At 40.2% G+C, this 14,585-nt stretch overlaps 1 protein-coding gene across 2 annotated transcripts in view; it reads left to right on the plus strand.

Annotated features, from left to right (window-relative positions):
- Positions 1-14,585, plus strand: part of NWD2 (NACHT and WD repeat domain containing 2) — a 69,418-nt gene that overhangs the window by 39,908 nt on the left and 14,925 nt on the right. The window contains exon 3 of one of the 2 annotated variants that reach the window (XM_042470370.1): positions 9,171-9,287. In XM_042470370.1, coding sequence (XP_042326304.1) covers positions 9,171-9,287 — 117 coding nt within the window. Of the gene's footprint in view, positions 1-9,170; positions 9,288-14,585 lie in introns of those variants that run through there. The other variant, XM_042470371.1, reaches the window with a different exon arrangement.

Here is a 14,585-nt window from a genome sequence, read left to right on the forward strand (position 1 = left end):
AAAAGAAATTCAAAGAAATAGCAGGCATTTGTAGGGGTAAAGTCAGAAAAGCTAAAGCACAGAATGAACTCAGGCTTGCTAGAGAGGTTAAGAACAACAAAAAGGGGTTTTTTGGATATGTCCGCAGCAAACGGAAGAAGAAGGAAACGGTAGGTTCACTTCGTGGAGAAGATGGCAAAATGGTAACAGAAGACAGAGAAAAGGCAGAATTACTCAACACCTTCTTTGCCTCAGTCTTCTCAGAAAAAGAAAAGGGTGCTCAACCTGAGGATAATAGAGCAGAGGACAGAATAGGGGAATTTCAGCACAGAATAAGTAAAGAGATAGTAGAGGAACACCTTATTAATCTAAATGAATTTAAGTCTCCGGGACCAGATGAACTCCATCCAAGGGTATTAAAAGAACTGGCAAATGTAATATCGGAGCCATTGGCAATAATCTTTGAAAACTCCTGGAAAACAGGAGAGATCCCAGCAGACTGGCGGAGGGCAAACGTTGTCCCCATCTTCAAAAAGGGGAAAAAAGAGGATCCCAACAATTATCGTCCAGTTAGTCTGACATCAGTACTAGGAAAGATTCTGGAGCAGATCATTAAACAGAGAGTCTGTGAACATCTAGAAGGCAATGCCATCATCACAAAAAGTCAACATGGGTTTCAGAGAAACAAGTCATGCCAGACAAACCTAATCTCTTTCTTTGATAAAATTACCAGCTTGGTAGATGAAGGGAATGCTGTGGATATAGTATATCTTGATTTCAGTAAGGCCTTTGACAAGGTTTCCCATGACATACTTGCAAACAAGCTGGTAAAATGTGGGCTAGACAAAGGAACTGTTACATGGATCTGTAATTGGTTGACCGGCCGAACCCAAAGGGTGCTCAACAATGGCTCCTTTTCATCCTGGAGAGAAGTGACCAGTGGGGTCCCACAGGGCTCTGTCCTGGGCCCAGTGCTATTCAACATCTTTATCAATGACCTGGATGACAGAATTGGGAGCATACTTATCAAATTTGCAGATGACACCAAATTAGGGGGAATAGCTAATACCCCAGAGGACAGGATCAAGATTCAAAATGACCTGAATAGACTAGAAAGCTGGGCCAAAGCTAACAAAATGAAATTCAACACGGAGAAATGTAAGGTATTGCACTTAGGGCGGAAAAATAAAATGCACAGATATAGGATGGGTGACACCTGGCTGAATGAAACTACGTGTGAAAGGGATCTAGGAGTTCAAGTAGACCACAAGTTGAACATGAGTGAACAATGTGATGCGGCAGCTAAAAAGGCCAATGCTATTTTAGGCTGCATCAATAGAAGTATAGTGTCTAGATCAAGAGAAGTAATAGTGCCACTGTATTCTGCTTTGGTCAGGCCCCACCTAGAATATTGTGTCCAGTTCTGGGCACCACAATTCAGAAAGGACATTGAGAAACTGGAGCGTGTCCAAAGGAGGGCGACAAAAATGGTGAAGGGTCTGGAAACCATGCCCTTTGAGGAACGACTTAGGGAGCTGGGGATGTTTAGCCTGGAGAAAAGAAGGTTAAGAGGTGATATGATAGCCTTGTTTAAATATTTGAAAGGATGTCATATTGAGGAGGGAGCAAGCTTGTTTTCTGCTGCTCCAGAGAACAGGACCCGGAACAATGGATGCAAGCTACAGGAAAAGAGATTCCACCTGAACATTAGGAGGAACTTCCTGACAGTAAGGGCTGTTCGACAGTGGAATGCACTCCCTCGGAGGGTGATAGAGTCTCCTTCCTTGGAGGTCTTTAAACAGAGGCTGGATGGTCATCTGTCAGGGATGCTTTGATATAGATTTCCTGCATGACAGGGGGTTGGACTGGATGGCCCTAGTGGTCTCTTCCAACTCTATGATTCTATGATTCTATGATGAAGTTTAGGGGGGGAAAAGTCAAGTAAAGAGAAACATGACAAAGGTATATAAAACTGCATGACATGGAGACATCAGATGGAGAGTGCCATCTTGATTATATATTATCTCCAGTATCAGTATGTTCTTGAGAAACAGGACCAGGAGAGCTTTTATATCCTGTGGCCTATTCACACTAAAGAACTATAGTGCAATTATTCCACTTTATCTGCCATGGTTCTGTCCTGTGGAATCCTGGGATTTGCACTTTAGGGAGGGGCATTTAGCATTCTCAAGCAGAGCTCTCTATTGCCTCACCAGACCACCAGTCTCAAGATTCCATAGGATGGGACCATGGCAGTTAAAGTGGAAAAATCGCACTGTAATTCTGTAGTGTGAACAGGCCCCTGTTTGTGAACCTCCATAGAAGTTGGCCGTTGGGTAATGAAATGCTGGACTATATAGGCTTTTGGTCAGATCCAGCACATCTGTTCTCATATTCTTAATTTGATTTGTATCCCCACTTTGGCCACAATTATATCTACAACCTGATCCTAGACATCACATATTTTGGCTGGCTGTTGGCTAGCTCAGAGGACCAGATCAGTTCTTGCCTCTCACATCAGGTAGAGTTCTGAAGGTTGTTGCCCAGAGTGAGTTTAAAGCATATCACAATAATACAGCTATTTCTCATCTATTCTTCTCACCAACTCCAAGCTCAGAAATGGAAGAGAAGATCTTTGTACTGCCAGTGTGCTTCAGAGGCAATCAGCCAAAGTGCAGCATGAGGTCAGGGACATTCCCCAGCTCAGTACTTGGAAAAGGGGTTGGGGTTCCTCACTGTAGCCACAGGCAGGACAGATGATTGATGCAGCAATAATGTCAATTGGATTAGTGGATTGCCTGGGGTTTTCCTCCCTTCTGTTGACTTAATGACTATCTGTTCCAAGACACAATTATGTATTATATGTAGATTTTTTTTGCCCCTGTCATAATATGAATGTACTTTTACCCAGTTTGTTTAACAGTATTTGGAACCATGCATTAACATCGCTCTTTCTCTTCTGCTTGCTCCCTTGATTTCTTTCTCATCCTCAAGATCACTCTCAGAGGAAGAAAATACTTTGTCCCCTGTACTATATTATTTTCTGTCCTGACATTTCTAATCACAATAATTAATGAATGAATGTGTTCCTTCTAAATCTTCTCATTTATTACACTCAGTGTCCTCTTTAACATACAGAGCAATGGGATTGGCAATGCAGCCTGCTCAGTAGATTTTATGTCTAGCGACAACTGTATTCCATTAATTATCACCATTCTACCAGCTTCATGATATTCCCACAACATCTATGCTATAATCTTACACAGGGCACTCTAAATTACACATGTGTTGGCTTCATCCCTTCCAGCACTGGCATAAAACATCTATATATTTTATCTCTTTGGGGGGCCATGTTTGCTTGCAATTTGTGCTACAATACCTTTGACTATTTTATTGCCTGTCTGGTGTCTCTGTATGCTTGAAAACAGCTTCTATCCTGTCATTGGTTTGAGGACATAAAACATTCAGATCATCATCCCTAAGGGATGGATTATCTTGAATCAAATGCTTCTCTGCTTCTATTGGCTTCTGCATTGTAGCACTGACACAAAAAAATCAGCTTTGCATGACTTTTAACAAATAGCAGTAAAAAATCAAGTGAGACTAAAGTGTCTTGTTTTATACAATAGTATGTGTGCATAACAAATCAGGCATCAAATTATTTCAGTCCAGTGTCCAAAAATATTGAATTGTAATGATGTGATTATACTTGGCACATGAAAACCAGAACTGGGACAGCAGTATGCCAACTTCTGCTGAAGGCCATGCTTTTCTTTTGCAAGTTGGTTTTTAAAGGTCATTGAATGGCTGATGTTAAATAAATGTCCAAAGAGAGTTATTGTTCATTTCTTAAATTTAATATTAAGATTAAGGGTTTCTCCTATAAATGGAAATGTAAAATACAAACAACACAGAGACATATGTTGTTTGCTTTACTGTTCTGGCAATCTTATAAAGTTTGAATGCACCACCCATCTCTGCAGGCTCTCAGACATTCTTGCATTTCTGGACTCAGAAGATTGTTGTTGTTGTTGTTTACCTTCAAGTCATTTCTGACTTATGATGACCTTTTGGCAGTCATAGGTTTTTTATCGTAGGTTTTCTTGGCAAGTTTCTTCAGTGGGGGTTTGCCATTGCTGTCCTCTGAAGCTGAGAGAGTGTGATTTGCCCACAGTCATTCGGTGTGTTTCCATGCCTGAGCCCAGTCACTCATTGTCCTAATCCAATGCCCAAACCATTACACCACACTAGCCCTTCAGAAACTAGAGCAGTGCTCAATACTAGTGTGAAACATCATATTGATTTCCAAACAGAAGTTATAAATACTGACTGTCCCAGTAGATACTATTTGCAGAGGTAACACTCCTACAAATAGCCATTCCCTGTTCCCAATAATAATTATGACAATGTAGCATAAAATTAAAAACATACTAATTTAAATTAAAACCCAGAGTTTAAAATTGACTGAGTAGGCCTGCCACCAGAGATAGGTCTTTAATGCTGTTTTAAATTCAGATAGTGTTCTTAGCTGTCAAATCTCTCCAAGCAGGTCATTCCACAAGCTAGGGGCAGCTGATGAAAATGTCCTCTGGGAGACAGTTGCCAGCCTAGCTCTTGAAGTAAAAATGTGCCCCAGAGGACCTGAATGTATGAGGCAGATTATATAGGAGGCAATCAGGGAGTAACTGGACCCAAACCATGTAGGGGTTTAAAGGTAATAACCAATATGCATTTTGCCTGGAAACTAACTGGCAGCCAATGGAGTGATTTTAATATTGGTGTGATAGGGTGTGATGACTGAAGTTTGCAAACTTGGTATATAGGTAGCACAGAATGCACTACAAGGTTCTAGGCTTGAGGTTACCAGTGCATGCAATACCATTTTTAAGTCTTCTAAGTCTAGGAAGAGGTGCAGCTGGCGTATCAGGCAAAGCTGATAATAAGCACTCCTGACTGTTGCATCTGTCTGAGCTGACATTTGGAAAGACAGATTCAGGATCATTCCCAGACTGGGAACACAGTCTTTCAGGGGTCATGTAACTCCATCCAGGTCTGGTTGACACAACTCCAAACCCAAATTAGGACCCTTGACAGTGAGCACCTCTGTCTTGTCTGTTGTTCAAATATGCCTCTCCTGGGCCTACAATGACACAGAAAGTCCAAAGGACTTGGTGAAAATGCCCCCATGCCTCCTAAAAGGTGTTTGGGGGACAAAAATTATGTGTTGTTGTTATTGTTGTTGTGGTTGTTGTTGTTGTGGTTGTTGTTGCTGTTGTTGTTGTTTAGAAGCAGGTGTAGTGGGGGTGTAACTATGATCCCCTGGGGGTTAATGTAGCCCCTAGTAGATATGCCTGATCTCAGGTCCTGGCCTGGATACAGCAGTTATACATTGTGGCAAGTGCTCCTCTTCCTTTTGTGTATTTGTGTGGGGTGTTCTGTTCTACAACCCTAAAATTGGGGTTGGGTGCATATGTCTAAAATTTGAAGGCAAAGTGCCTGCTAGGTTTCTAATCAGAGTATCATCAGCCATTTGCTCAAGTTCCATCTTGTTCAGGGTGCCTTTTCCCCCTATTTCCATCACTGAGGTGCCCCCATGGCTGCTGATAATATTGATAGTATCAGTCCAGAAAGACACAGCCCAGACCCATGCTGCATGTCACATTGTCAGAGTTATGGTCTCCCTGTGTGAGTTTATACACTGGTGGTGCTGCACTGTGGCAGGAAACTGAGTTATACTATATTCTGTGTGCAGTGGGGCTGCCTTCTGAAGTGTATATAGATAAAGTAGCATGAATGACAGAGGAGAGGTTTACCAAAGGCACTTGAAACACAGAACTGACTGAAGCATTTATGTGGTACTGCGCTTCTTTTCTCACAGGACATTGTTGTCACCAAATAAATAATAAAATGGCTATATCAGCTACCATATCTCTTCCCACAGCATTCTGCACAATGTATACTTTACTTCATATTTCCATATATGTATCTACTTTATTCATGCTGCCCCTCGATACTATCTCTCTCCCCATGCACTTACTGTACATCTCATTTCATGTTACAATGACTTTTCGGCTGATCCCATTCTGGGGCCCTAATGTATAGATTAACTACAAGAATTTGCAAGTGCGAGGTGTGGAGGAACATGATCTGGTACCATCCCAAATATAGTAACCAAAATTACTTCACTCAGTCTTATAACTTGCAGTAATGCCTTGCAGTAATATATCACCTATCCATTTGAGTTAAAATATGAAGTGAAACCACATTGTATCACTTAATCTCTTTAAATAAATATAGCAGCTTTTCCCCACACACACTACCTTGCATCTTATTAACATTATTCAGATTGGAACTGTAGGCACAAAAGAAACTCTCAAAAGCAAGCCATCTGTCATTTTAGATTCATCGGCACTATTGCTTCTAAAAACACAACATATTAAGGAGCAAGAATACGAGTTGTATTCAGAGTATATGAGCCTGCTATACTAGCTTGAATATTCTGGAAGAAATAGTAACAATTTTCAGCTAGGTCTTTCATTCCCCCTCACCCCATTTTTTACTTAGAGGTCAGATGCTGGAAAAGCAAGGGGGCATGGCCATTTTCACCTATTAGGCACTTTCTTTAGCAGTACCATTGGACAGCTGGACAGATATGAAGATGCGTTGTTGCTCCTGGATCTGCCAAAAAGTTCCAAACTTTACATGTAAATGGGCCCTTTCCTCAAATTCATGGCTTTACCCTTAGACCAATCAAACATTTGACCCATATAGGCTTCATCCCCATGATATGCCTACTTGAGTATAGCACAGAACAGACTCTTTTTATGTATGGAGAATGGAAAATGTAGAAAAGAACTGTTTCCTCCACAAGAGAAGTGGAATAAGAATATTTAAAAGATGATTGCCCTCATTGTTATCAATCAGAGTTGGAAGATTCAGTGGCAACTTGGATTGTGTACAGGGAATAAATCTGGATTGCTACAATTCAGGGAGAGGCTGGCATTCCCCACCCACCATGTGCTTGTTCCCTGTTGCCACCCCCATTTCCATTATTCCTCCCATAAAGTGAAGAGCAGAAAGTACTAAACAATATTGGTTGGAATCCAACATCAGATACTTAGTTAAATGTACTTAATTACATAACCTCTCCTGGCCCAGACCCCCTTAAACCTGATGGAAGCATCATTCACCCATGCTTTGGTAGAATGGACCTCCTTCTTCCTATGCAGCTGATGACCAGTAAAGTTGGTTTGGGGGAGTTATGATCATGGCAATAGTGTCACAACTGTGATAGTAATCATTAATATAAAATGGTTATAGATGAGTAAATCAAGGTAACTGTTCCATATTCAAGATCACTACTTAGTCGTGATTGTCTGTTTCTGTTGAGAAGAAACAAATGTCCACAGACACATAACCCCAAAAGACGCACATATTAACAGGAATAATATTGATATTAACATAAGGACTGTTCCACACTTACTACACAAATCATGCTCAGACTTTGTCGATTGAAAAATGTTGATTCCACTAGTGTAAGATCTCCGACTTGTGTACCTACAACAGATTTATAGTGCATATGTCATCTAATACTTAAACCTAATACCTAATTACATAATAATTGTTACTGTGGGCTGCTATGAGATATGCCAGCTGTGCCCTTTCCTGGAAGTAAAGGACCTAGAAACTAGTACATGCACTGGTAACTTCACGACTTGAATTCTGTAATGCGCTCTACATGGGACTACCCTTGTGCCTAGTCTGGAAACTTCAGCTAGTGCAAAATATCGCAGCCACGCTGGTCACCAGAAAAACTAGGAGTGACTGAATAACACCTGTTCTAAAATCTCTTCTCTGGCTGCCTATTAGTTTCCGGGCACAGTACAAGGTGTTGGTTATAACCTTTAAAGCCCTACATGGCTTGGGTCCAACCTATTTGAGGGATCGCCTACTCCCATATAATCCACCCCGCACACTCAGGTCCTCTGGGAGGAATCTATTGCAGCCTTTAAAAACCAGACTAACTGCTACCTCCCAGAGGGCCTTCTCTGCAATTGTTCCCAGACAATGGAACGGCCTACTAGACAAGATCCATCAAATTGCCAGCTTAGACAGCTTTTAAAAAGCTGTCAATACGGATCTCTTCCAGCAGACCTTTCCTGAATAAAAGTGTCCACCCACAGAATGATCGCCCCTCACATCATGTATTAGCCCACCACTCTGTCCTTGTTATATTTTTATTGTCTTAATGTATTAATATTAACAGATATTTTAATCTCCAATGTTAATTGTATCATGTTTTATCCTGTTTTAAGGGGGGAGAGTTGAGATATAATATTGAATTTGGTATTTTAACGTGTTGTGAGCCGCTCTGATTGTCTCGTCACAGAAAAGCGGGATAAAAATAAAAGTTTTTTTATTTTATTTTATAGTCTGGGAAAAGAGTGCAATATAAATAGATGAATGGATGGGAGAATGTTGAATCCCTCCGCTGCACAACCAGTTGTGGAACAAGGACCATGGTCTTCAGTTTCCTCATTGCACAAGAGTTTATTTGTTTCTCACCCACCAAGAAAAAGTGGGAGAAAGGGGCAGCGTATAGTGATGGACTGTCCTAGTGGCCATGATTATACAACCTCTTGAGAAAATGGAACTACTTACACAACTATTTTCATACTTATGTAGCACTCCTAGTGGCATCACTGGGGGGCTATGGGCATGGGGAACTATACTGGGTAACACCCAGAAGAGGTGATATCCAGTTGGGACATCCTCTGCCATTGGTGGAAGAGGGATGTGTGCATCTCCCTTGCTAGCTGTTTCATGCCTGGGCTTCTCCTCCAGGGAGAAAGCCCAGGAACAGAGACAGGAGGGGGTGCGCACCCTTGCTTGCTGTCCTGGGCTTTTTCTCCAAGGAGAATGCCTAAGAAGAAACGAGCAAGAGAGGGTCACACACCTCCTTGCTGGCTGCTTCATCCCCAGACAGGGAGAAAGCCTGGGAACTAGGGGAGCAGAGGTGCGCAGGCACACTCTTCCCACACCAGGTGATACCATACTATACTTAGTGATGCCACTGAGCACTCCAACAACATTCTAGCCAAGATTGCTAAGCTGTTGTCTACATTGTTATATATTGGTATGTTATATTATAAAAGCACATTAACAATAATGCTGTTTTATGGATTTTCCAGGTTATCGATCTGTATTGGGGAGTAGAACCAGAAGAATGGGATAGCCCAGAGCTCCAGAAAACCCGTATGAGGCTATTAGAAGATTGCCTGAAAACATCTGCAGGTCCATGTTTTGTTGTGGGTATAAAAATAATGCTTTACCTGATTAACTTAGAATCTATAGTGTAGTTAGGTCTCCCCCCCCCCCCCCCCCGCCCCTACAATTAACAAAATACCTCCTAAAAATTCTTACATTTTTGTGTTCTGATCTTGATTCTGAAAATGTTGTTTATTATTTTATATAACCTATTATCACATACTAGATATTTTTGTTGTTATCACTATCATCATCTGGTCCGTATTACATATTACAGGTCAGCAGCTGTGGAAAGCCATCTAGTTATTTCATCAGATTAGAATCATGAATATATGATGGAAAAGTTTGATTTCTATATGCCTTTTGCATATATTTTTTTGGTACATACTGGGGCCCTTTTGCTCTGTTGACACTGGAACATCTCACTTTCTCAGCCATTGTGCTATGCCAGATTAGTGCAAAAGTGTTTCTGGAATAAATAAACAGAAGTTAGTAGTGAAAACAGCTCAGTCACAGAGCATCTGCTGTGCAAGGTTTGGAAACTAAGGCTTATGAGGAATGACTTAGGGGGACTTGAATGTTTAGCTTGAAGATGCCTGAGAAATGACATGACTGTCATCTTTAAATATCTGAAGTGATGACATGGAGCCATCTTGATTTCTGTTGCTCCAGAAAATATAACACAAACCAAATTGCAAGAAAAGGTTTTCCATCTAAACATTAGGGAGAACGTCTTGACTATAAGAACTGTTCAACAGTACAAAAGACAGCCTCAGAGGACTGTGAGGACAAAAACCTTCTTTGGAGATCTTTAAGCAAAGGTTGAATGGGCAGGTAGGCATCTTTCAGGAGTGCTGTAATTGTATATTCCTGCATGGCAGGAGGTTAGCCCTTGCAGCATCTTCCAAGATGGTAGAATCATAGATAATAAAGCTAAAGAAAACCCCTTTCCTGACTGCTACTTTGGAGCCACTGACAATCAAAATAAATTGTACTTAACCAGAGGGATCCATTAGCTTAAATCCAATTATTTGCACAAACAAAAGTAAACCCACTGAATCAATAACTGTGAATGGTAAGTCAACGTAAATTCCTGCACTGGGAGGGGGTGGTGGTGGTAATATTTTCTGTAAGCCTTACCAGGAATAACAAGCTTCAACTATTGTAACTCTACATGGAGTAGTTAATTTTAAAAGATAGGGGTCAGTTCTTAAAAGGTGCATAGATTTAGAATGGCATTGTTTCTTGTGCTTGCAACAATGAAGCTCCAAAAGCAGCAGTACATGAATTGTGGGGAGTTCAAGGGAAGAGATGGTGGAGAGTAGGTAAAGGAGATACAAAGCTGGGGAAGAAAAAGACGAATAAAAAGGCAAAGAGAGAGGAAGGAGATGGAAGAGAAGTTGGGAAGGAAGTGGAGAAGGCACTAAAGGTTAGCACAGAGATGTTTGTGTGACATCACAAATTTTTCCCATACTTTCAGACTTTGCGGGAAAATGCAGAAATTGTTTTTGTCAGTTTCTGGCAATTTTTGTAATATGTAGGCCAAAGCCTTGCTCTTAATTGCTACTTATGCCAATACACTCACAAGAGCTGAAGAGTAGCTCATTTCTAACAATTTTCCAATCATGTTTTGGATTTTGAAATTGTTCGTTTTCAATGTGCAGACTGAATTACAGTGGTTGCTAAAGGAATAGTAACAAAGGCATCCATACTGAGAAGTGTATAGAACAGTCTCTATTTTGTGGATGTATTTTCCCCCTTTTAGATCTGTTAATTGGCATCTCAGATAAGGTTTTAAGCAACAGGTAGCTTTCCTTTAAAAGCATACAGAGAAAATAGAGAAAGATTTGCAAGTATTCTCATGGTCCAGGGACTCTGATAAGCAATTAATACCGTTCTGTGCAGGCTTTCATTTCTCCGTGGCCCTATTATGTAGTACAAGTCGCCTTTTGATGACTCATTATCTGACAGCTCACTCTTTCAGTGCTTGCAAATTAAGAACAGACAAATTCCATTAATCCAATGAGGGATCTAGTGTTTAGTTAGTTCTTCTTGCTTATGGAGGCTTGTTTGGCATCGACCACACATACATTAACTTTTGATAAAGAAAGTTGAGGGTAGAATGAGAGACTTTGCAAGCTGCACACACCGGCAGTCCCAAGCAAGCCACTGCAATCCCCTCTTGTTCCCTACAAGGGTTCTGCTTTTCAAACAATTCCAGTTTCTGACAGTGTTGCAGTCCCTGACCCTTCTGATAAACCAGGGCTTCCTGTATACCAGAGAAGAATTTGGAAATGATGGAAGGTATTTCTTTTACAATTTACACAAATGTAGCATAGTATTGGGGGGCCGACAATATTTTAGAGACATGTCAGAACTTACAAAGAATTCCTAGAAACATTTATGCTAGTTTTTTTAAAATCAAAAGCAAGTTGTACAGGTTGTGAGCATAAATAGAAGGAGAGCAGATAGGAGAAGTCTATTTAATTCCTCAGGTTATTTTTCAGCCTAATATCTCTTTAGCTAACAAGAGTTCCTGTATGTTTCCCCCTGAAAAGACAAATTTATCTATGTATTACCATCACAGAAAATTTAACTTTGTACTGTATATTCGGAAGCGTCAATGTTGAAACAGTCTGTGTCACAATACTTTTAACAAGCATAAGTAATATTAAACTCTGTGTGAGAGAAAACTCATATGATCCACCATTTCATAGATGAAAACTACACACATGTAACCAAGTGACATCAGAATGTGATCAAGATGGCAGAAATGAGGGGAAATAGGCTGCAGCCATTTGCTTTTGCCTGAACCTATTGGGAAGAGCAGGATTCCAACCCTTCCTCTTCTCTCCCTCCACTGAGTTGAGTACAAACTACATTTATACCTTGAACTCAGTTTGCAGCAGTTGAAGCAAATGGAGGACAAAGAGAGAAACTGGAATATTTTAAAAGGTATCTGAAAAAATGGATTGACAGAGGATTATTTGGTACTCTCTTTGCCAAATCAGGACAGTTGGAGGGTATGAGAGCTGATGATGCAGGACTCAGTAACTCCCTCTGTTCTGGACAGAGTGACATATTCCTTAAAGGATTCATACCATGCAGAGTTTTCTAGATTCAGTGCTGCTCCTAGAATCTCTGGTAGCATCTTCAGCCCAAACGGCAATTGGTTGGCTCTACTTAACTCACTAGGTATAGCTAGTATTATAAAGCAGAGACCCCAACAATGTCATTAATATTCTGATTGTTAATATGCACACTTAGACATACAGCGGGCCCTTGGTATCCACTGGGGTTTGGTTCCCAAACCCCTCATGGATGCTCCGGTTTCATTAAATGGATTGATGCAGTAAAATGGTGTCCCTTTTATGAAATGGGAAAATCAAGATTGGCTTTTTGGAATATATGTGTGTGTGTGTGTGTGTGTGAAAATTTTTCAAGCCATGGATGGTTGAATCTGTGGATAAGGAGGTCTGACTGTATGCTGGAGGAGAGTTCTGTAAATCCTTGGACTGCTGAAAAGATAAATAAATGGGTGCTAGAGCAAATCTGGCCTCAGCTCTCCCTGGAAGACAGCAACTAAATTGAAACTTGTATCTTGCACATATGAAAAGACATGAGTTACTAGAAAAGACAATGATGCTTAGCAAGGTAGAAAGCAATGGGAAAATGACCTCAGGTATAATGGGAAAAAGGAATGCCGCATTACATATGGACAGACTCAATTAAGGTAGTTACCACCTCAGCTTACTTCAGTTGTTGAAAACTAAATTCAAAGTTTGAAAGTAGTTTGCATGCCATTAACTCAGCAGGAAAGAGAAAAGAAGGGAGGAATCTTGCCATTTCCCGTAGGCTCAAGCAAAAGCAATCTGCTATTGCCTTTCCTAACTTTTCTGTTGTTCCTCGTTAATAATTTTTGCAATATAGACCGCACTCTAATGTTGCTTGAACACATGTGTTTCAGTTTTCATCTGTGAAATGTTGGAGATGGAGAGTATGACATTGTTTAAAGTAGTGTGCTCTTCTAGAGGATGGCATGTCTGACTAGGACCTGTATTCAGTCCCTGCTCAGCTATGAAGCTCAGAAGGTGGAATTGTTACTTCCTCTTATTTAAACGCATCTCAGAAATTAAACAGGGCCACATATACTTTCCTGACCTTACTGGAGAAGAATGGAATAAAAATATAACAGAATTATTCAAAAAGGAAACTTGGTTCTTTTTCACATCAATAGCTTAGTTGCTAAGATCAAAATTAAAAATGTATAACTATTTGCCCAACAGCTGTTAGACATTCTTATGTCTAACAGCTTGTAAATAATTATGTATACTAATTTTCTTCCATATTTTAAATGTCTCTTTTAAAAAACAACTTTGGTCTAGAGGTTGCCATCTAGTGGTGAAATATAACATACTTGTTTTATGTATCATTTTAAAAGAGAAAGAGATTATTTATGAGCCAAATTAACCATTGGCATTAAGTGAATTCCACAGTATTTAATGTAAGTATAGTTTTTAAATAAAAAATTTTGCCAGAGAAATGAGGATATCTAAACCATAGCTTGTGGGAAGTTGCTTTGCACCCTTTTGTGAACATCATAAGTACAGTACTCATCAGTTCTTTTAGCTGTAGGGATGTTTATCAGACCATTTCTCTTTGAGCTCTCCCTTGAGTGCCATCTCATTTATTTATTTCAACCAGTGTACAATGTACAGGCACCATGTTGTGTACATCTATTTTTAAAATTCCTTTGTTCACTTTTATTTTGAGTCACTAGACAGACTTTGTTGTTTGCTTCTGAAGATCCCATACTAATCTGTGGTCTTCAACTTGCTGTTCCATGTCATCTGGCTTGGGCCCGAGTTACTTGAGGGACCACATCTCCCCATATAATCCGCCCTGCACACTCAGAACAACCGGGAAGAACTTGCTGGAAATCCCACCTTCTAAATATGTTACTACATCCCAGATGGCCTTCTCAGTAGCAGCCCCACAAATCTGGAACAGCCTTCCCGAGGAGCTCCGCCTTATCACCCCCTGGAAACATTTAAAAAGAGGCTTAAAACCTTCCTCTTCTGTCAAGCCTTCCCCTCTGAAAAATGAAGTTGTGTATTTTGATCCCATCGACTCTGTGCCTCACCCTATTGAATGACTGTTTTAGTTTGTATAGTGTATATTGTGTTACTGGTTTTTATCTATTTTTATGATGTGTTTGTAACTGGTTTTAATTCTGTGTAAACCGCTTTGATCTTTTGGGAAAGCAGTATATAAATAAAAATTATTATTATTATTATTATTATTATTATTATTATTATTATTATTATTATTATTATTAT

Source organism: Sceloporus undulatus, chromosome 5 (genome assembly GCF_019175285.1).
Source record: "Sceloporus undulatus isolate JIND9_A2432 ecotype Alabama chromosome 5, SceUnd_v1.1, whole genome shotgun sequence".
Taxonomy (NCBI): domain Eukaryota; kingdom Metazoa; phylum Chordata; class Lepidosauria; order Squamata; family Phrynosomatidae; genus Sceloporus; species Sceloporus undulatus.